The sequence below is a fragment of the Macrobrachium rosenbergii genome, chromosome 6 (genome assembly GCF_040412425.1).
Source record: "Macrobrachium rosenbergii isolate ZJJX-2024 chromosome 6, ASM4041242v1, whole genome shotgun sequence".
NCBI lineage: Eukaryota > Metazoa > Arthropoda > Malacostraca > Decapoda > Palaemonidae > Macrobrachium > Macrobrachium rosenbergii.
Genome location: NC_089746.1, coordinates 834,155 through 858,033, shown reverse-complemented (window position 1 = coordinate 858,033; position 23,879 = coordinate 834,155). Strand labels below are relative to the sequence as shown.

The 23,879-nt window shown below is 47.4% G+C and overlaps 1 protein-coding gene across 2 annotated transcripts in view; it reads right to left on the bottom strand.

Annotated features, from left to right (window-relative positions):
- Nucleotides 1-23,649, bottom strand: part of LOC136839099 (succinate dehydrogenase assembly factor 4, mitochondrial-like) — a 56,919-nt gene extending 33,270 nt beyond the window's left edge. The window contains exons 1-3 of one of the 2 annotated variants that reach the window (XM_067104743.1): nucleotides 23,497-23,619; nucleotides 8,296-8,525; nucleotides 6,149-6,250 (exon numbers count right to left, since the gene is read on the bottom strand). In XM_067104743.1, coding sequence (XP_066960844.1) covers nucleotides 6,149-6,224 — 76 coding nt within the window. In that variant the 5' untranslated portion in view covers nucleotides 6,225-6,250; nucleotides 8,296-8,525; nucleotides 23,497-23,619. Of the gene's footprint in view, nucleotides 1-6,148; nucleotides 6,251-8,295; nucleotides 8,526-23,496 lie in introns of both variants that reach the window. The other variant, XM_067104742.1, reaches the window with a different exon arrangement.
- Between the last annotated feature and the right edge of the window lie 230 nt (nucleotides 23,650-23,879).

Here is a 23,879-nt window from a genome sequence, read left to right as displayed (position 1 = left end):
TTGAAGATCTCTCAGGAGACTTGGGCCGGCAAATGAATGACAAAATCAAGTCATTTATTGCATTTTCAGTTGCAGTTGATGAGAGCACCGATGTTACAGATGTTGCTCAACTGGCCATATTTATTCGTGGTGTTGTTGAGACTTTGACCATCACTGAGGAGTTCCTTGAGTTGGTGCCAATGAAGGACACTACAACAGCAAATGACATCTTCAGCTCTCTCATTAGAGTGCTGGACAAGGCTGGAGTGGACTGGTCCCGTGCTGTCAGCTTGGCTACAGATGGCGCCCCATCAATGGTTGGGAGAAAGGCAGGTGTTGCAACAAAGTTCAGAGAGAAAGTGCAGGCCACGAGTGGAGGACAAGACTTTTGGACATTTCATTGTATTTTGCATCAGGAAACGTTGTGCTGCAAAACACTAAAAATGGATCATGTTATGAGTGTGGTTGTGCAAACTGTAAATTTCATTAGAGCACGAGGTTTGAATCACTGTCAGTTTGATTGTTTTCTCAGTGATAATGACATTCCAGCTGGCCTACCATACTACACTGAAGTACGGTGGTTAAGCCGAGGTGCCGTACTCAAGCGCTTCTTTGAATTAAGAGAGGAAATTGGACAGTTCATGGAGAAAAAGGGCAACCCAGTAAAGGAACTTAAATGCCTAGAATGGGTGCAGGATCTTGCCTTTATGGTGGATATTACACAGCATCTCAATAATCTTAACAAAATGTTGCAGGGCATAAAAAAAGTTGTCACTCAGTATTATGAAAACATACGATCATTCAAGTTGAAACTGTCACTTTGGGAGACACAGCTGTCTAACGGTGACACCTCTCATTTTCCATGTCTCACAGCTATGCATGTGACTGGTCTTAATGCTGATTTGGATCAATACAAAGACAAAATAACAGGATTGTTGCAAGAGTTTGAGCGGAGGTTTCAGATCTTTAGTGAACTTGAAAATTAATTTGCATTTTTTTGCTCGCCATTTACAGTCAAGGCTTCTGATATGCCTGCTGATATCCAACTCGAGGTAATTGACTTGCAATGTGATTCCAATATGAAGCAGAAATTTGCGTCAGTGGGCTTGGATACGTTTTATCAATATCTCTTGCCAGGGTACCCTAAATTAACATCCCTGGCTGCAAAGATTTTATCCATGTTTGGCACTACCTATCTGTGTGAACAGGCGTTCTCTGTAATGAACCTCAATAAAACAAAGCACCGCTCAAGGTTAACAAATGGACACTTGAATGACATTGTGAAATGTGTTGCTACTCAGGATTTAAAACCTGATATTGATGTACTTGTGAATGCTAAAAGATGCCAAGTGTCAGGAGCTAGTAGCAGCCGATAGATTTTGGTGAGAGAAAGTGGGATGGGATGTTAGTTAGCATGGAGGGCTGGGCCTAATTACTAATATTCACAAATGTTTGGAGTATGAAAAATACAGTTCTTTGAAAATAAGATTACTCTGGTTTCATTCTCACCTTCAGTTGGCCTAGCCTACAAAACTGTTTGATCTGATGTAGTCTAATCTTATTGTTCTTGCACTGCTATAACTTTTATGTTTGTTAATTGTATTTTATTTTTCATAAATGTGCACATTTACATTTTTAAGGCAGGATGCTAACTTTCTTCATAGCTCCCTCTTGAGATTAGTGTGGTGAGTTAACTTCAGATGGTCAGATGTAAAAAGATATCCATTCAAAAAAAAAAATTGTTAATGAAATTGAAAATATTTTATTTCCATTGGCTTCTCTGTGAATATATGTGCAATAAGCTAATATAGATCCATTGTAGGCTGAGTGATAAAGCATAGTAGCCTACTGAAAAAAAAGCTATATATTTGGAGATAACAAAGGTTATTTTGCAATTATTTTACTGGTCCGGCCCACTAGAGATCAGATGGACTGTATGTGGCCCCTGAACCAAAATGAGTTTGACACCCCTGGTCTAAGCTGATTGTGACTGTCTTGTTGTACATCACTGAAGTGAAGTATTGGAGAGCCAGACATACTGCTTTCAGCTCCTTCACATTTATGTGGAGCTTCCTTTCTTCTTGCGACCACTTTCCTGCAACTTCCAAATCTTGCAGGTGTGGCGCCCATCCCAGATCTGAAGCATCTGAGAATAAGGTTAGGCTTGGGTTCAACGGATGTAACGATTTCCCAACTGAGAATCTCACTTCTCTGAGCCACCACTGAAGGTCCTCCTTAATTTCAGGAGTGATGAGGAAGACAAATGAGTCTGGGAGAATTGATCATCATCCCCAAATAGACGATCAACTGAGTCGGGACTAACTGTGACTTGGGAAAGTTGACTAGAATGCCCAGACCCTGGGCGAGGATGAGTAACTTCTGTAAGTCTTCCGTGCAGCAAGTTCTTGAAGGAGAACATAGGAGCCAGTCATCAAGATAAAAGCACACATTGATGCCCATCAGATGTAGCCACTTTGCTAACAGGGTGAGAACCCTGGTGAAGACCTGTGGGGCTATGGAATGGCCGAAACAAAGGGCTCGAAACTGGTAGACCCTGCCCCGGAATACAGACCTTAAGTGCTTCCTGGATTCTGGATAGACTGGAATGTGAAAGTATGTGTCCTCCATGTTTATCGTCACCATCCAACCCCCTTGGTGGATGGAGGACAGTGCTGAATGATTATTTTCCATCCTGAATTTTGTTGTTTTGATGAAGAAATTCAGGGCACTGATGTCCAAGACAGGTCTCCTACCATCCCGATGACTTGGGTACGACAAAAAGGCGGTTATAAAACCCCTTCAAATTCAAGTCTTCCACAACCTCTATAGCCCCTTTCCTAAGCAGGAAGGACACCTCCTCTCACAGGGCCGAAAACCTCTGAGAACTTACAGAGTCGGATGTCAAACTGATGGGTCCTGACGCCAATGGGGGTTCTGTGTTGAATGGGGTGGAATACCCCTCTTTCAGGACTTCTATAACCCATGGTTCTGCTTTCTTCGCTTCCAGGAGAAGCCTGGCTCCCACCGGAACATGGAGGACCGGATCATCACTTGCTAGAGGAGGGTCTGGTAAAGGATTTCTTGACTGGGTGCAATGAACGGACCTTGGTGCGTGGACTGGACTGATATCTGGCTCTGCCACCTCGAAAGGGCCGTGGCTGCAAAGGAGAGGGCACACTGGCACTAAAAGAGGGCACAGGCGTAGGACTTGGCTGCTTAGGTCGTTTTGTAGACACGGGCCCAGCAGAGTGCTAGCTGAGAACTATACCAACCCGTCCAACAAGGGAGGGGTGCAAAAGGTAGCCTTCCTGAGATCTCTCGTCAGACAACCGACTCTTGATGTGGATCAAGGTTTTCTTCGAGGAACAGGAGAGAACCATCTTCGGCAAGTTAGGGGAGCCTACAGGTTGCCTCATCATAAAAGCAGAGCCTGGAGACGATGGAGCCGAAAGAGAGAAGAACAACAGATAATAAAATAAAAATTTCATTAAAGTAGTGTAAACTGTCATAGGTTGATCCTTCTCTATGTCTTCTTCCTCTGAAGAAGAAATCGATAAGAGAGCTAAATCCAGTTGCTCCTGAACTGCACATGAAGGCTTCTCTAACAGGTCCAAAATGTTATTCAGATGACAATGGATTGGATCCAAGGAGGGGTCCTGCACAGCAGGAACACTGACTATCAAAACTGACTGCGCTGGGAGCTCAGTGGGAGCAGTACAAGGCGCCGAACATTTGGCAGGTGGTGGTGCAAAACGAGCAGGTGACTGTGTCAATACTGGTGGACAAGAAGTCACAGAAGTCGCTGTGAGCAAAGAACCATCCGAGACCAGTGAAAACTTGGCTAAAGGCCGATCTAACACTGAACACTTCTTAGATAGGGAGCGTTTAGAAGGACGATCTGACACCGGATGATTGGTCACTATACAATGGTCTGGGCACTCGACTTGTACCGATTGCTCGGCTGCATCTGGGAGCTCGGAATCCACTGCACACACACTGACAACACTGGGAACTCCACTGTCACTGAATGTTCAAAATGCACTGCAGTCTCTCTGACTGAATGTCTGACACCAGCTGGGCGCTTGGCATCAGCAGTGTGCTCACACACTACACTCTCATCCCTTTCTGGACGCTCGGCCATTACAGAACGCACCCCCACAGGGCACTCGACCGCTACTGGTCATTCGGCACTCTTCTTATGCGAACGCTTGGGGACAAAAAACTCAGGAGACATCTGAGCGCTTTTTTGGTTCCAGGAGCTCCAACTAAGAAGCGGAGGAGCGCTCTCAGGGGCAGCAGATCTTTTCAATGGTCTGAAGACTCAGAAAAGCGCCAACTACACCTCCTACCCGAGTCGGAGTCACTCAGCGATAAGGCGTGCGTATCCACACGGACGCCTTTCCAGTGGCTGTCCACCGAGTCCTGGGACTGCACAACATACTTGGTTGAGGGGGCAACCACCCGTGGGCAAACCCCACTGACCTCCCTTGGATGTCTGGTTTGCCTCCTCCCAGGTGTAGGGGAGTTTGGCAGGGACTTTAGTCTAGGAGCATCAGAGGGACGGGCAGCCACCTCCTCCACTGACACAACACTTACACCAACACTACAAGCACTCATTTGATCCATCAGGATCCTCACGGAAGCCCAAAGCTGGGTTACAGTATCCACTAGAACATTAAACTTCTTATCCACCTGGGTTTCGAGGCTGGCTAAGGCACTGGGCTCGGAAGGGAGGGAGCCAGGTAAAAGGAAGGGAGCCAGGTAATGGAGTTAATGGCAGAGTTAGAGGACTTGGAATAGGGGGAAAAGGCAGTCACATGTGTCGAAGGTACAGGTACTTCAGGAGACTGATACAACATAACGTGGGCTTTTGCAGCCGCCTTTCTCTCTCTATCTCTTTGCAGTCTCGCTAAATGAGAATTCAAAGTTTTCCATCTCCCATGATCCCATTCCCTACACTCGTCACAGTTAAGGTCAGGAGAACAAGTTTATCCTCTACAAGAACTACAAATTGTATGCGTGTTTAGCAAATGTCAAACTAGTCTTGCAGGGCCTACTGCAATACCTAATACTATGAACACTACAATCAGGAAACTAGCTAAGCTAAAATAGATTAGTGCTACCAAAGAGAACAGTGTACTTCACCAAAAGTCGGTGATGCCTGCAACAAACTGGTGAAATTCAATTCAAAACAAAAGCTACCCAACAACAAATGTTTAGTCGCTGAGGGGCAGGAATGAATTGATCTCCTGAGCCGGGTTGTACCTATTCTTCCCTGAAAGTGGGCAGGGTCGGCTACCTACACCAAAACAATAGAGCGCTACCGCGAAATTTGAAAGTTAAGCTGCCGTGAAAATAGAAACTAATAGCAATGTAATTACTTGGTAAGTTATTTGTCTAAAAATACTGCTTTGAAAAAATATGTACAAAACTGTACAGTATTGTACAGCTAGTCTAGCAAAAGTATAGCCAACTGCAGTAGTTCCACCTATTCATTGGCATGCAACTAAGAGAAACAGTCAACAAAGTTCTTGGACAACATAAAATTCTGACGTCTGGAAGCAGTACACACAGTATGAAGGTCAATAGTCACAGGCAACATAATTCTAGCACACATTCAATCACACTGAAGACTACCAGGCACCATTATTCTTCCATACTCAAAATCAGAACACCCAACAAACAAGCCAAGTCATCAACCATTCAAACCAGAAAATGCTCAAGTTAACTCCATCATCATCCATAACACGAAGTTTCCAGCACCTGCAAAGCTGGGTGACCAAAGTGAGTGGGTGCTTCACTCATGTATCAACAGTTATCTACCTTACCAACTTCAACAAATGACCAGCTTTCGCTGAAGGTACAGTATATCCACGTAAAAGACAAAGTTTATATTCTCATAAGAACAAATTTCTGATCATAGTCATCAAAGTCCAACATGACAATTAAAACAAAATTGCCGTTGTTATCTGCAAAAGGGTAGGTAACTTCTCTGGCCATCATATAAATATAAACAGAGACTAACCATTACTCATTCACAAATTTTCCATTTAATTTAAAACCTGTCAATTCTGAGAATTATCAGAAGAATCTGGTGATCAGAACAGATTACTGAAAATGGGTGAGCTGGGCCTTTGCTCGAAAGGATTTACATCCTCTAGATGCTTACCAATGGGAGTTTTGGTTTTCTTCACCTCACTTCTTCCGCACGACTCACTCTCTGGTACATTACTTAATTTTGCCATTTGAGTATAAACAGGAGTAATCAAACCTGAAAACCAAAAAATCCTAAAGATAAAAACCAGACAAAGAGACATGTTCTCTCATTACAAAACAGGAATGAATGGCATGCAAACAATTACTATTACGATAACTAATAAAGTGCACGACATGCACTCTAGCAAATCCTAATGATACAAAAATTCTTACTATCAAGAACTGCTGGGTCTGTGCCAGCTGCAGAAACCATTATGAGCAAATCTCATAATTATGCTCACATAATGAAATCCAATATCCAGAGTCATGGGTTTTAGTTGTACAACCAAGGCAGCTAACAAAACTAAAAAATACTTCTGTAAGAAGAGGGTACATGTCCAAATACAATCGGTACGTTCATACTCCCCATAACTCTAAGATAAGCCAAGATTGTACGAAAGGAGGAAAGGAAAAGGACCTACAGTATGACATTTTTCATAAACTATTTCTACATCTTTCTGATAATGTGAGGTAAATACTGAATTGCATCTCCACTGAGCAGCATTCAGTGTCAAAGATATCCTTTAAAATCTTTTAAAAGATGTAGTGACAGCTCTTATATCATGAGCTTTTTACCTTAATCACAAGTGCATACTTCATCACTTCCTTACACAGAGGAAGTCAAAGTTTCCTAATGCCACAAAAAATTATTCACACCAACCCTAATACTGTAACTAGTTTTTTCAAGGTGTTTACTGGGTACTTTTCCAATAGGCAGATGCATTAAATGCTTTACTGTAATACTATATCTAGGTTCCAAACAATGGATTTGTTACAAGACTTAAGAAACTCAGTTTCAAAGGATCTGATCCCTCCATGTAGATGCTCATCATAAGAAAAGGCCATATTAACGTATTTGAGAACCAAGAACAATGATCTTAATGGCAGGGACTGATAGATCTTATATTTAATCAAGTTTTTTATAGAGGTTCGGGTGCAAGAAATCCATCTTTCACTAACACCTGGGTCAATATGCTGACCACTGATGCTGATACACCTGACTAGTTGACGATCTCCTCAACCTGAGAATCTCAAAAAGCCTTTTGCTCTGACCAAATCATTGAGTCATAATGCAGGTAGCTGAAACACGTGAAGGTTTTGATGAATTTTCTGAATATGATAAATTTTTTGAGTATAGTGTCACCTCAACTTAACATACAGCTCAGAGTCTGCCCTTTCTGCCAAGTAACAAAAACCTACACAATAGAGTATGTTGGAGATAACTCTTGCACAATTCTATATACATTTTCAAATAGCCTGTCCTAACTGGTATTTTATCATTATCATTCTGTTGAAAGCACTGAATTACTTTATACAATTGTGTATCATCCAATTTACTGTATCGTGCGACCCTCAAGTTCATCCTCAAAATATGATTTCATCATACAGGTATGTCTTGTGTATCATTTAAGTTGCATTTTTTATAGCCCATATAACATTAGGCTAACCTCTTTGCAAACTTAGTCTGAAATCCCATCTTGTTAAATAAATAAAAGTAAAAAAATAAAACTACGCTTTGCTTACTGTGCTAGGCTATGATTGTAGAGCGAATCTCATTTTCGGTAGATTAAACTAGGCTAAACTTTCAAAAATGATTGCCAAACATACTGCTTAAAAAACTATTGCATAAGCACCACTTTCCAAAGAACTAACATAAATAACATTGTGTACAGACATAAAGAACCGAATCGAAAAACTGTTTTGAAATTTTGAGAGATTTTAGTTTATGTTATTTTACCTTTGTATACAGGTTTTACATTAAATTTGTTGTATGTAGACAATTAAAAATAATAATTCCAGTAAAACTCTGTTTCTTTACGCAACTAAATAATGATTCTCCTCATTTTCCAGTAGTAAGCCTCAGTCAGCTGATTTTGTAAACGTAAACATTAGCTGGCCTACCTTCATGCATATGGCAGACGATAAGTTTTTTTATATTACAATGTTGATATAACATAATACAGTTTATATATGGATTCAGTAAGTAAAACATATTTGGATTCAGTAAGTAAAACAAAAATTCATTACCATTACCTTTATTTTTAATATATGTTATTTTACCTTTGGTGAGTGTGGCTTTATACACTGTATATAGCTAGTGAGGGAGTGATCAGCCCCTATCCACACAGATCATTGCCCCTGGGAGCAAGGGGGTGTTTGCTTCTCAGGCAGATAAATTCCTTGAGAGTGAAATGGCTGGGAAGCACGCTGGCATGCGATTGGCCTCAGCACAGCTGAACCTTTCAGGTGTGGGCATACAGGCAAGTTAGCTGCCTACTGAGACTGCAACACTGTGAAGAAGTGTTCTTGTAATTAGCCAAAGAAACCTTGATGGACTCTGACAGAAGATGAATGGCCCCTGGTCCCGTGCAGCCCTTAAATGGGCAGGGGGTGCTAAGAATCTCACGGTCTCCTAATTCTTTTATTCATGCTGAAAATACTATCAAAATTGGCAATTGGAATGTGAGAACGCTAAATCAGGATAGCAAAACTGAAGAGCTAGTGGCAGGTTTTCAAAGTTATGAATTAGACAAGATTGACTGGGGTCGATAAATTGGATTTGGGGAATAATTTATGTTTGTTAATGTCTGGCCGACAGGATGGAATGCATTATCAGGGAGTAGGATTACTGTTGGGATGCAAGGCAAAGAAGGCTCTATATGAATGGGATCCTATGGACGAGCGATTGCTGCACATGCGGTTCAAGTCAAATCATGGTAACATCATTCTGTTTGTGTGTTATGCTCCCACTAATGAAGCACCTGATGAAAGGAAAGAAGCATTTTATGGAAAGCTGCAGGAAGGAATAGGAAGAGTTGCTAGACAAGATGTTTTGATTTGTATTGGAGACTTCAATGCAATAATGGGCTGCTCAAATGAGGGATTTGAGGCTCATATGGGTAAGATGGGTGTCAGTGGTAGGATGAATGAAAACTGAGTAAGGTTGGGAAGTTTCTGTCTAGCAAATGACTTAGTAATTGGGGGCACACTTTTTCAACACCCCAATATACACAAGATGACATGGGTGTCACCGTGTGGAAAAATAACAATTTTTAAAAGTAAATTGTATTTTTCCTAACTATACAAACCCGAGGTCCTTTACATTAGGGATTACTTTCAGGCGTAGGCTGGAAACGCCCGTTAAACTCTTGAGCAAGGTGGTTAGGCAGTAACTACCTGCAGGTAGGCAGGGATACCCGCCTGCCCGGGTGTAAACATTCCAGTTTGCCTTTCGGCCCAGGTACAGATTGAGGGGTGGCATGAGGTGGGCATAAAGTGTAAAGGACCTCGGGTTTGTATAGTTAAGAAAAATACAACTTACTTTTAAAAATTGTTATTTGTTCCGACACAATATACAAACCCTCGGTCCTTTACATTAGGAGACTCACTGATTGGAGGGAGGAATCTGATAAAGTCTCTCTGAACTGACTGGAGTTCACCACCTTGTCTTCCCTTCCTGGTCGAGAGAGCGAGGAAGGGAAAAACTGCCTCTGACAAAAGATCGGGTTGTAAGAAACGCAGGATCAGTTGTCAGACTTCTGGGTCCCTTTGCATGAAAGAGGAAACATCAGTTCATGCAAAGTAGGCTAGGAAGAATTTGACGTCGGATGACAATAAGGCAAATACAAGCATTGGGTTTGTCTCATAGTCATGGTCTCCTTCCTCCCCTTGAAAGAGGAAGGAGTGGGGTTGCTTCTATTAACCTGAACGGAAATAGAACGGGAGGAGCTCCTGTTATGTGCTTATCTGCCTCGATCGCCCGGTCCAGCTTGTAACGGCATGTCCGCTCCTGCCCGTGGGAAGAGAGCCAGGATGGGGAGAAAGAAGAGAGGCCAGTCACTCAACATTCCATTCTCCCAATCACAAAACAACATAGGCGAGATGCAACCTGTCCCGTTAGGGGAGCTGGATAAGCTACACAACTTGTTGAGCAGCCACCACAGGACCCAAGGAAAAAGTGTCCAGGACTTGTGTGCAACATCCGGAGGTAGAAGGAGGTGAAGGTAGTCTGTTGGGACCACACACCCGCCTTCAGCACCTGTGGTACCGACATATTCTTCCAGAATGCGAGGGATGGACCAAGCCATCGACTTTGTGAGCTCTCCTGTATCGTTGTCATCAGCTGCCAAGTACCTCCTTGATCGCTTCACGAAGTCAGGAGGAAGATGTGTCCTTAGACACTTCTTCCTTGGGAGAGGCAGTACTAGTGAAAACGTTGACGACATCCAGGTTAGGAATGTCAAACCTTTCGGAAAGTACCACAGCTCCCAATAGGACAAAGTAACGAATGATCTGGATCATCGATACAAAGTCCAAGGAGGAGGGGAACAAGAAGGACTCGAACCCGACAGTCGATGCCAATGGATTTGGAGTCCACCTACGACATCCGAGAAGGAAGGATGATCCCCATCCCTGTTCTTCCATCTTCTACGCCAAGGCCAGGGTAAGATGAGAGATGGACCTAAGAGGGCATATCTCTATCCGACGACTCAGAGGGCGAGTGCAGAGCACGGACAGGAACCCTAAACGAGTCGCATGCCACCCAGGAAACAGTTCCTGGGACAGCATGACTGAAGAAGCTTCTCGTCCGTAGCTAACTCTCGACTGAGGAGACGAAGGCTACTTCAGATAGAAGACTAGGTCGCAAGGGCCTACATTCTTCAACAAATGAAAGGGAGAGAAGCAGCCCTCGGCGGAGAAGACGAGGAAGTCCAGACTTGACAAGCGACTCTGACCGGGAAGAAGTTCCGACAACGACACCACCAGCGAAGACGGATCCAGTCCCTGGGACAGTGTTGCAGAGGACTTCAAGGGATATCCAGCTATATCTGTTGCCGCTCAGCGAGAAAGCCTGTGCTTGCAAGGAAAGCTGGAAAGTCTCCCAGTCCTGAACACACAGGGATGTACTGCCTCAAGAACCGCTTCTTGTGTAGCTGCACAGGAGGATGGGTCAAGCGGAATTCTTCTCGATGCCTCGGCAATCAGGTCGGATGAAGGCGAAGTCTTTAAGTATTTGTCTGTAACTCGGGGTGAGCAATGTTTGTGAACCCCTAGCGAAACGGACAAATACGGAGGGAAAAAACGTTGATATCGAGTTTTCACCAAAAGACAGCATGCCTCAACAGAGCGGCCCCTGGTCTGGTATGAGGGAGCGAGAAAACACTACTGACTTGTGTGCAGGGAGGCAACAGAAGGACGGTAGGGATTTCTCAGTCCAGCAGTCTCTGCATGAATCTTCGTGAAGAAAGAGTGAGCAGCATGTTCTGTCCCGATCACTCAAACCCGAGGCCAGGCTTGCCTACCAATACATCCCCACCAGGAATGCATCTGGTTAATTGAGCTGTCGAGTGTGCAATAGAACAACACTCGAGTACCTTCAAATGTCGAGATGAAACAGGGGGAAAAAACGATTGCCTCCGACAAAGATGAAAACAATCACAGTAGAACACTTGGATGTTCAGGGGCAAAAACACATTGCCACAAACATCCTCAAAAACAAAAGCACAGCCCATTCAGAGTCGCACCCCCACAACACAGAAACACAGCTCTCAAGAACAACAATCACCAATCACTAAAACTGTGGTTTTGTTGTTCCCAAAAACCAGTGAGTGCCCTAACTTGGCAGCCTTAGACAAAAAACCCATCCTGAATTCTCGGTCCTCTGGCCAAAAGGCTGCCTGAGCCCAGGACGGTGATGAGAAGGTACTAATCATCTCGGTCACACAAATTCAAGACAAGGTCTTACCAGTGTGCGCCTATTCCTCAATCTGTGAATCTGTAAGTAGACACAAGATTTGTGGGGAATATGCAAGCATATTCGAAGGTTCCTTCAATCAAGCATTAGCCTAACTCTTTCCTCATACATCGAAGAGGAAAGAACAGGGAAAAGGAAGCAGACTTCCATTTTCCACCATGGGGAAGCTTCTGCAAGATGACAGGGTACCGAGGCAATTAGCTCTAGCCGGCTGGCATTTCCCGAATCGGGAGCACGGGAGAGGTGGTGGGATGAAAGTTCGATGGAAAGAATTGCCGAGACCTAAGGGAAATAGATACTTCTCCTGAAGGAATCCATTCCCAGGTCTCGGCAATGTCGCTGCCAGTTCCAGAGACTCGATAAGTATCATTTCGTCCAGGCATCAGCAGTTGCAATCTTCTTCTGAAGCCTAGGACTTCTTAGCTAAGGAGTTGAGGGGGGCTGGCTTGAACTCAAGGTCGAGTTGAGATGACTAAGACCCAAAGTTCTTGGCCATTGTCCAAAGGACAAGTCAGTGCCCTGGTGGGAACCTTGATTACCGGGGTATCTGGCAAATCTCTGAAAGAGAAAGGCAGAACCAAGTAAAGGTTCGTTCCCAAGGGTCGAGCCAACTCGGGACTTACGAAACCAGAGATCCGAATTGGGACAAAGTCCTTCTTCTTAGCACCAGAATTGCCCAAAAAACTGCAGTCGGCAAGACCCTCCGAGGCAAGAAGAATTCATATTCTGTCGAGGCAGGGGTGGAAGCTTGGTGTCTCGACCTGAATTAACTCCTTCGAAGAAAAGAATTCATCAGGTCGAGAACGCTCTCGGCCCCTCGGAAACTGCAAGGGTTGCGAGTGATGAAGGTTATTCATTGGGGGAGCCGCGGTCCTGTCCCGGGGATCCTCGCGCCGACGAATCAGCGCGAAGTTCCCCGAGAACACAGGGGCGATCGTAACTTGAAGAGGAAGACCCTCGCTGTTTCCGGCGCGTGAAACTCCTGTACCTCTCCCTTGGAGGAGACCTTGACAGATCCCATGAAACCCTCCTCAGCTACCTGGTTATAATACGAGAGAATCGGGGACCAATACCCAAAGCACGCCAGGCAGCCGAACTCCGAAAGAAAATTTCATCAGAGCTCTCTCTCTGTCCGTCTTGCGCCTCTCGGAACAACCGAGAGGAGAAAAGAGTATCCCTACCTGTCCTGCCAGTATGATAAGCAGGAGAGGCGGACCGTGAGCGATAATCAACCGAAGGAGATTACTGCCACAAGGGGAAAGAAGAGCACTTGTGCCGTGGCAAAGCGCTTTCCTGGGAAGAGCAAAAAAAGTTCACTCGAACATAACCGAGCACCCGAATCGGAAAAAACCGAGTAGGGCCGAGCCGAGCCGAGCCGATCACGCGAACGCGATCCAGCTGGTCGGTATGCGGCGGACTGGGAGGCAGGCGGGGCGAGCCGAGCTGAGCCAGTCTGGCAAGCCGAGTCGAGTCGAGTCGAGTCGAGCCAAGCCAGTCTGGCAAGCCGAGTCGAGTCGAGCCAGTCTCGTAAGTGCGACCGGGGGCCGAGCCGAGCCAATTGCGCGAACACAATCATAACTGGGCAGGCCGGACTCGTCTGCTGTGAACAATTGCTAGTTTCCCGAACTCTAAACTCCCTCGAGGCCGAGGCCCCTCGAGAAGAAGGTTCAAAGGGGAATTCTGTGTCTGCTATCTTGCATGCTCGAACCCTAAAGTTCGAGACACAAGAACGAAGCCCGGCCGAGCAACCGAAGCAGCTGGCGGGCAGTATCGAGACACCTGGCGTCGCGGCACACCAACACCTGGGTGTCCCGGCAACCAGACACCTGGGTGTCTCGGCACTTTCTCTCGTCCTGTGCCTCTCGTAAGGAGAGCGCTTGTGATTCATAGAATTCGAGCTACCCACGAGACTTCCGAAAATCGGGAGCGGCTGCTTTGTTTCCTAATAGATCGAAAGAGCCAAGCACAGAACCAGTCTTAGATGCAGACTTCCAATACTGGCAACGAGGGCGTGGCCTCGAGAGGCGCTCTCGCGGCCCCAAAACGCAAGATCCCACAGGAGAATGCGAATCGGTCAACGAGAAACTTGTCTCCCGGAAGAGAGTCAGTCCCTTAGAAGTCCCGCAGGACTCCCAAAGTGAATCTCTTCGCTGTTTCTTCTGGTGTTCGAACCGAGAGGATCGAGACACCAGGCTGGGAACCTGACCGAGCACTGGCAAACACTCGGGGAGCGTTTGCGGTGCTGGCAGGAAGAGGAGCCGAGACACCTGGGTGCCTCGGCCCTTTCTCTCGCACTGCTCCCGAACAGGGCCCAGGAAAATCTCTCCAGACCAGATCGGAATACTCGATATTCCATAGAATCTCGAGCACTCAAAGCGGCTCGCAAACGAGCGCCCAAAGCAGCCCCCATCTTAGAGGCGGAACCTCTAAGACTGCGGAACGGGATCGCAAACTGAGGTCTGCTGCGCCCGTGCTTTCCGAAACACAAAACCCAGGGCTATGCGAATCGGTTTCCTAACCCGGGAAGGTGGGAAGAGCCAACGAGAGACCCACTGCCTCCTCGGAAGGAGGCAGTCCCTAGACGTCCAAGGGCATCAAGGGGAAGAAGCAGCCTTCCTCTCCTGTGGCTGACAGAGGTCTGTCCGATTCCCAGGACCCCCTTGGACCTCGGGAGAGGAAGGGAAGAGGCAGCAGAAGATGAAATCGAAGATAAGATGAAGAAGATGGCGGCTACTTCCACAGGACGACTTCCTTCACCTCCACTCCGACATCTTCTACAGGATGGTGGACACGAAACATCGTAACCTCCAGGGCAGTTAGGCAGGAACACAACTGAAGCAGCCCAGGACACGACCACCAGGAGAAGCAGCAGGCATGATCGGGACAGCTGATGCAGGAGCTATGGCAGCGGTTTGGAAGGCAGGAGCTGCTGCAACATCACTTTCCACAGGGCGACTTCCTTCACCTTCACGCCGACATCTTTTACAGGATGGCGGACATCGAAACCTCCAGGGCAGCTGGGCAGGAACACAATAGAAGCAGCCCCAGGCATGACCACCAGGAGAAGCAGCAGGCACGATCAGGACAGCCGATACAGGAGCTATGGAAGCGGTTTGGAAGGTAAGATATACTGCAACGGCCAGGAACGTCACATGAAAGTCACCTGCAGTGACAGGAACGATCAGGACGGCTGCGGCAGGAGACCAGGAAGAGCCGCCCACAGACTGTCGTCGAGTTAACAGGAGCAAAACATAGGGAACAGCAGGAGCAAATGGGCCACAGATATGCCAGAGGCAGTGCCACAGCATACATGAAGGCCAGCAATGACAGCAATCGATCCACATCAGTGGGAACTGAGTCGGAACGATCCCAACATGGAACTACGTCATCCAGCCAGGTATTGTTGTCGATCCTGAAGCAACACTAAATGAACGTCGGTACTCCTTCATGCGAGATATCCCGAGATATCCAGCCAACTATACACTGCTCTGTCCGCAATGCTCACTGTCAACCTGAAAGAAAAAGCAAAGATGATTAGAGAGGGAAACTCCTCTCACTACAAGGGGAACTGCCCTACGCAGCGAGAGGAGGTACCCAAGAAGAGGCTGCCCAACCGTCCACCCCTCCCCTCGTGGTATTCGCCCAACAAGCCAGCCAAGAGGGCGAAGGAGAGAGATCTCTACCGAAGGAGAGATAGGGAAGAACCTACAGGGTGAGAGAGGGACGGAGGGGAGGCTACCAAGGGCACCGTGGAAGCCTAACTTACAGACGATGCCCACAACCTCCCACCCGCCCCGCAACTCTCTAAGCGCAGGCAGCAAAAACAACACTCAGCACAAGTAGGAAAGAAGTAGTCATGCCCTTGTACACATAGGGCAGAAGCTCAAGAAGGGAAGCGGACTCTTATGTCCCGATTAATGTAGGGAGCAAAGATATTACGTCCCAATCTAATATTTCTGACTGTACAGGGGAACGCCTTCAGTATCTAAATAAAGGGCTACTGGAAAAGAAGCATCACCACTCGGTTACGCTCCTTTAAATATGCCCTTGGCCGTCAAACCTAAGGCACAGCGCAGGGAACGACGGCTATGCAAGGTAATCACAAATCGTCGGTTTGTATTAATAAATAACAAACACACGTAATATATACACAAAAATACATTAAGATCCCACCAGAAAATAAGAGCTTAATGTCAGTCAGATGGAGAGATCCGAAAACAAGTCTGCAGCGCATGACAGCCGAAAGCAAAATAACAATTTTTAAAGTAAATTGTATTTTTCCTAACTATACAAACCCGAGGTCCTTTACATTAGGAGATACTTTCAGGCGTAGGCTGGAAACGGCCGTTAAACTCTTGAACAAGGTGGTTAGGCAGTAACTACCTCCAGGTAGGCGGGGATACCCGCCTGCCCGGATGTAAACATTCCAGTTTGCCTTTCGGCCCAGGTACAGATTGAGGGGTGGCATGAGGTGGGCATAATTGTAAAGGACCTCGGGTTTGTATAGTTAGGAAAAATACAATTTACTTTAAAAATTGTTATTTGTTCCGACACAATATACAAACCCTCGGTCCTTTACATTAGGAGACTCACTTATTGGAGGGAGGAATCTGAGAAAGTCTCTCTGAACTGACTGGAGTTCACCACCTTGTCTTCCCTTCCTGGTCGTGAGAGCGTGGAAGGGAAAAACTGCCTCTGACAAAAGATCGGGTTGTAAGAAACGCAGGATCAGTTGTCAGACTTCTGGGTCCCTTCGCATGAAAGAGGAAACGTCAGTTCATGCAAAGTAGGCTGGGAAGAATTTGACGTCGGATGACAATAAGGCAAATACAAGCATTGGGTTGTCTCATAGTCATGGTCTCCTTCCTCCCCTTGCAAGAGGAAGGAGTGGGGTTGCTTCTATTAACCTGAACGGAAATAGAACGGGAGCTCCTGTTATGCGCTTATCTGCCTCGATCGCCCCCGGTCCAGCTTGTAACGGCATGTCCGCTCCTGCCCGTGGGAAGAGAGCCAGGATGGGGAGAAAGAAGAGAGGCCAGTCACTCAACCTCCATTCTCCCCATCACAGCCGTACAACATAGGCGAGATGCAATCCTGTCCCGTTAAGGGAGCTGGATAAGCTACACAACTTATTGAGCAGCCACCACAGGACCCAAGGAAAAAGTGTCCAAGGACTTGTGTGCAACATCCCTGAGGTAGAAGGAGGTGAAGGTAGTCTGTTGGGACCACACACCCGCCTTCAGCTCCTGTGGTACCGACATATTCTTCCGGAATGCGAGGGATGGACCAAGCCATCGACTTTGTGAGCTCTCGGGTGAAAGGTACTGGTATCGTTGTCATCAGCTGCCAAGTACCTCCTTGATCGCTTCACGAAGTCAGGAGGAAGATGTGTCCTTAGACACTTCTTCCTTGGGAGAGACAGTACTGGCGAAAACGTTGACGACATCCAGGTTAGGAATGTCAAACCTTTCGGAAAGTACCACAGCTCCCAATAGGACAGAGTAACGAATGATCTGGATCATCGATACAAAGTCCAAGGAGGAGGGGGAACAAGAAGGACTCGAACCCGACAGTCGATGCCAATGGATTTGGAGTCCACCTCGACATCCGAGAAGGATGATCCCCACCCTGTTCTTCCATCTTCTACGCCAAAGCCAGGGTAAGATGAGAGATGGACCTAAGAGGGCATATCTCTATCCTACGACTCTCGTAGGGGCGAGTGCAGAGCACGGACAGGAACCCTAAACGAGAGCCGCATGCCACCCAGGAAACATTCCTGGGACAGCATGACTGAAGAAGCTTCTCGTCCGTAGACGTTTTCTCGACTAAGGAGACGAAGGCTACTTCAGATAGAAGACTAGGTCGCAAGGGCCTACATTCTTCAAAACTGAAAGGGAGAGAAGCAGCCCTCGGCGGAGAAGACGAGGAAGTCCAGACTTGACGAGCGACTCTGACCGGGAAGAAGTTCCGACAACGACACCACCAGCGAAGACGGATCCAGTCCCTGGGACAGTGTTGCAGAGGACTTCAAGGGATATCCAGCTATATCCGTTGCCGCTCAGCGAGAAAGCCTGTGCTTGCAAGGAAAGCTGGAAAGTCTCCCAGTCCTGAACCCACAGGGATGTACTGCCTCAAGAACCGCTTCTTGTGTAGCTGCACAGGAGGATGGGTCAGCGAATTCTTCTCGATGCCTCGGCAATCAGGTCGGAAGAAGGGGAAGTCTTTAAGTATTTGTCTGTAACTCGGGGTGAGCAATGTTTGTGAACCCCTAGTGAAAACGGACAAATACGGAGGGAAAAAACGTTGATATCGAGTTTTCACCAAAAGACAGCATGCCTCAACAGAGCGGCCCCTGGTCTGGTATGAGGAGAGGAGAGAAAACACTACTGACTTGTGTGCAGGGAGGCAACAGAAGGACGGTAGGGATTTCTCAGTCCAGCAGTCTCTGTATGAGTCTTCGTGAAAAAGAGTGAGCAGCATGTTCTGTCCCGATCACTCAAACCCGAGGCCAGGCTTGCCTACCAATACATCCCCACCAGGGATGCATCTGGTTAATTGAGCTGTCGAGTGTGCAATAGAACAACACTCGAGTACCTTCAAATGTCGAGATAAAACAGGGGAAAAAACGATTGCCTCCTGTTTGTCGACAAAAGTCACTACTGTGGTTTTATTGTTCAATGAAACCAGTGAGTGCCATAAAACCCATCCTGGATTCTCGGACGGCCAAAAGGCTGCCCTGAGCCCAGGACGGTGATGGAAGGTACTAATCATCTCGGTCGCACAAATTCAAGACAAGGTCTTTACCAGTGTGCGCCTATTCCTCAACCTGTGAATCTGTGAGTAGACACAAGATTTGAGGGAAATATGAAGGCATATTCGAAGGTTCCTATAATCAAGCATTAGCCTAACTCTTTCCTCATACCTCGAAGAGGAAAGAACGGGGAAAAGGAAGCAGACTTCCATTTTCGACCATGGGGAAGCTTCTGCAAGATGACAGGGAACCGAGACAATTAGCTCTAGCCGGCTGGCATTTCCCGAATCGGGAGCACGGGAGAGGTGGTGGGATGAGAGATCGATGGAAAGAATTGCCGAGACCTAAGGGAAATAGATACTTCTCCTGAAGGAATCCATTGCCAGGTCTCGGCAATGTTGCTGCCAGCTCCAGAGACTCGATAAGCATCATTTTGTCCAGGCATCAGCAGTTGCAATCTTCTTCTGAAGCCTAGGACTTCTTAGCTAAGGAGTTGAGGTGGGCTGGCTTGAACCCAAGGTCGAGTTGAAATGACTAAGACCCAAAATTCTTGGCCATTGTCCAAAGGACAAGGCAGTGCCCTGGTGGGAACCTTGATTACCAGGGTATCTGGCAAATCTCTGAAAGAGAAAGGCAGAACCAAGTAAAGGTTGTTCCCAAGGGTCGAGCCAACTCGGGACTTACTGAAACTGGAGATCCAATTGGGACAAAGTCCTTCTTCTTAGCACCAGAATTGCCCAAAAACTGTGGTCAGCAAGACCCTCTGAGGCAAGAAGAATTCATATTCTGCCGAGGCAGGGGTGGAAGTTTGGTGTTTCGACCTGAATTAACTCCATCGAAGAAAAGAATCCATCAGGTCGAGAACGTTTCTCGGAAGACAGGACTGCGGCGGTCCCTGACATTCTCGGCCCTCGGAAACTGCAAGGGTTGCAAGTGATGAAGGTTATTCATTGGGAGCAGCGGTCCTGTCCCAGGGATCCTCGCGCGACGAATCAGCGCGAAGTTCCCGAGAACACGGGGCGATCATTTGAAGAGGAAGACCCTCGCTGTTCCGATCGTGACGCCTCTCTCCCCAGCAGCGAACTCGAAAGAAAATTTCGTCGGAGCTTCTCTGTCCGTCTCGCTCCTCTCGGAACAACCGAAAGGAGAAGAGAACAGGTGAGGAGAAAAAGAGTAGCCCTACCTGTCCTGCCAGAATGATAAGCAGGAGGCAGACCGTGAGCAATAATCAACCAAAGGAGATTACTGCCACACGGGGAAAGAAGAGCACCTATGCCGTGGCAAAGTGCTTTCCTGGGAAGAGCAAAAGTTCACTCGAGCATAGCGAGAACCCGAATCGGAAAACCGAGTAGGGCCAAGCGAGCGAGCCGATCACGAGAACGCAATCCAGCTGGTCGGTATGCGGCAGACTGGGAGGCAGGCGAGATGGGGCGAGCCGAAACGAGCCAAGCCAGTCTGGCAAGCCGAGTCAAGTCGAGCCGAGCCAGTCTGGCAAGCCATGTCGAGTCGAGCCGAGCCAGTCTGGCAAGCCAAGTCGAGCCGAGCCAGAGCCAGACTCATAACTGGGCAGGCCAGACTCGTCTGCTGTGAACAATTGCTAGTTTCCCGAACTCTAAACTCCTTCGAGGTCGAAACCGAGGCCAAGGCCCCTCGAGAAGAAGGCTCATAGGGGAATTCTGTGTCTGCTATCTTGCATGCTCGAACCCTAAAGTTCGAGACACAAGAACGAAGCCCCCCGAGCAACCGAAGCAGCTGGCGGGCAGAATCGAGACACCTGGCGTCGCGGTACACCGACACCTGGGTGTCCCGGCGACCAGACACCTGGGTGTCTCGGCAACCAGACACCTGGGTGTCCCGGCAACCAGACACAAGGGCGTCCCGGCAACCAGACACCTGGGTGTCTACCTGGGCGTCCCGGCAACCAGACACCTGGGTGTCTACCTTGGCGTCCCGGCAACCAGACACCTGGGTGTCTTGGCAACCAGACACCTGGGTGTCTCGGCACTTTCTCTCGTCCTATGCCTCTCGTAAGGAGAGCGCTCGTGATTCATAGAATTCGAGCTACCCACGAGACTTCCGAAAATCGGGAGCGGCTGCTTTGTTACCTAATAGATTAAAAGAGCCAAGCACAGAACCAGTCTTAGATGCAGACTTCCAAGACTGGTAACGAGAGGAATGGCCTCGAGAGGCGTGCTCTGATTTTGCCTGAAACGCAAGATCCCACAGGAAAATGCGAATCGGCCAACTTGTCTTCCGGAAGAGAGTCAGTCCCTTGGAAGTCCCCGCAGGACTCCCAAAGTGAATCTCTTCCTTTCTTCTTCTGGTGTTCGAACCGAGAGGTTCGAGACACCAGGCTGGGAACCCGACCGAGCACTGGCAAACACTCGGGAGCGCTTGTGGTGCTGGCAGGAAGAGGAACCGAGACACCTGGGTGCCTCGGCCCTTTCTCTCGCACTGCTCCCGAACTGGGCCCAGGAAAATCTCTCCAGACCAGATCGGGATACTCGATATTCCATAGAATCTCGAGCACTCAAGCGGCTCACGAAAAGCGCCTGAAGCAGCCCCCCATCTTAGAGGCGGAACCTCTAAGACTCGGGAACAGGAATGCAAACTGAGGTCTGCGCGCCCGCGGCTTCCGAAACACAAAACCCAGGGCTATGCGAATCGGTTCCCTAACCCGAAGGTCGGGAAGAGCTAACGAGAGACCCACTGCCTCCTCGGAAGGAGGCAGTCCCTAAATGTCCAAGGGCATCAAGGGGAAGAAGCAGCATCCTTCCTTCGGCCGATGAAGGTCTGTCCGATTCTCGAGACCTCCAGGACCTCGGGAGAGGAAGGGAAGACGCAGCAGAAGACGAAATCGAAGATAAGATGAAGAAGACGGCGGCTACTTCCACAGGACAGCTTCCTTCATCTCCACTCCCACATCTTCTACAGGATGGTCGACACGAAACATCGTAACCTCCAGGGTAGTCCAGCAGGAACACAACGGACGCAGGAGAAGCATGATCAGGACAGCCGATGCAGGAGCTACGGCAGCAGTTCGGAGGGCAGGAGCTACTGCAACGGCCAGGAACATCACCTCAACAGGACCACTTCCTAAATCTTCACGCCGACATCTTCTACAGGATGGCGGACATCGTAACCTCTGGGGCAGCTGGCAGGAACGCACGGAAGCGGACCGGGCACGACCGCCAGAAGCAGCAGGAATGATCAGGACAGCCGATGCAGGAGCTACGGCAAAGGTTCGGAGAGAGCAGGAGCTATGCAACGGCCAGGGAACGTCACTTCCACAAGGCGACTTCCTTCCCTTCACGCCCCACGTCTTCTACAGGATGGCAGCAGGCAGGAACACAACGGAAGTGGCCCGGGCACGACCACCAGGAGAAGAAGCGGGCACGATCAGGACATTGATGCAGGAGCTACGTTAGCTGTTCGGAAGGCAGGAGCTAATGCAACAGACAGAGTGTCATTGAAAGTCACCAGCATCGACAGGAGCGATCAGGGCGGCTGCGGCAGGAGACCAGGAGAGCAGCCCGAGACTGTCGAGAGTTGACATGAGCAAAACACAGGGAACAGCAGGAGCAGATAGACCACAGATACGCAGGGAAGCATTGCAACAGCATACATGAAAACCAGCAATGACAGCGATCGAACTACATCAGCGGGAACAGAGTCAGAGCGATCCCGGCGTGGTAATATGTCATCTAATCAGGTATTGTGGTCGATCCCGAAGCAATACTGAATGAAAGTCAGGACTGCTTCATGCAAGATATTCTTGATATATGATATCCAGCCAACTACTGCTGTCTCTGCAATGCTCACTGTCAACCTGAAAGAAAAACAAATATGATTAGTAGAGGGGGAGGCTCCTCCCGCTACAAGGAGGAACAGCCCTACGCAGCGTTAGGAGTTACTCTAGACGAGGTTGCTCGCTCCCTCCCCCCTCCCCCGTGTCTTCACCCGACGAGCGAGCGAAGAGGGCGAAGGAGAGAGAAGGAAGAACCTACAGGAAGAGAAAAAAGGACAGAGGGGAGGCCACCTTGCTCAAGAGTTTAACGGCCGTTTCCAGTTCACGCTGAAAGTAATTCCTAACGTAAAGGACCGACGGTTTGTATATTGTGTCGGAACAAACGTGAGTTACTATTTCACATCATGCATTGGCAACTTATGAAATAACACCGACTTGTCTTTACCTGGCCTAACCTTGGACATCATGCCCTAACCTGGAAGGGCAGCTTTGCCCCTCCGTCCCCATCCAAGTAGGCTAAGCCTTGAACCCTGGTTGCACCTGCCCCTTTTAGGGAGCGAAGCCCCCTCCCCAAGACCATGCCGTGTCCAAGGTAGAAGGTTAGGTAAAGGTAAGTTTGGTTAGATTGATTGATTATGAAATTTAGGTCTTGAAGACCAAGCACCGGAACCCATCAGCGCCATAATGAAGGTGAAATATATATAAATTAATGATATGATTGATAATGAATAGGCGAGTGATGACATAACAGTAAAATTCAGTGTTAAAATATGAACGTAAAAAATGAAGAATGATATTAGATAAGACCAACAAAAAATACTATATATTAAACTTTTATATTCAAAATATATATTTGCATAAAATTTGACTAAAATCTACAATATACTAAAATCATATCTCATTAAAATAACCAGATTCTTTCAGATAACCCATAAGGTTATCTACCTCAACGTCATCATTTAAAATTTCTAAAATAGTCTTCCCAGTTAGTAAGTACTTTGCACTTACGGCGAAAACTTCGAAAGGCGGAGTGTACCAGCATGACGATGAATGGCTATGTCGTACGCCTATTAGTTGCGTAAACTACGCTCCTTCATTTGTAGCAGCAGCAGCAGTAGTAGTAGTAGCAGGCTGGATTTCCTCTGAAACGGCTCCCTTGCTCGTTTTATTCCTCATTTCTTTGTGTTTGTTTAAGTATTTTGTCTCTGTAAAGCCAGAATTCTTTTATAAATTCTTTCCTATTTTCAGTATCCCCCTTCATCAGGTCTGTAAATAAAAGTATATTAGCAATTAATTCGTCTTTATTTTCCTGATATGGTCGCTGTACAAAACAGTATCTATTTCTAATCTCACCATATGCTGGACAGTAGAGTAAGATATGTTCTAAGTTT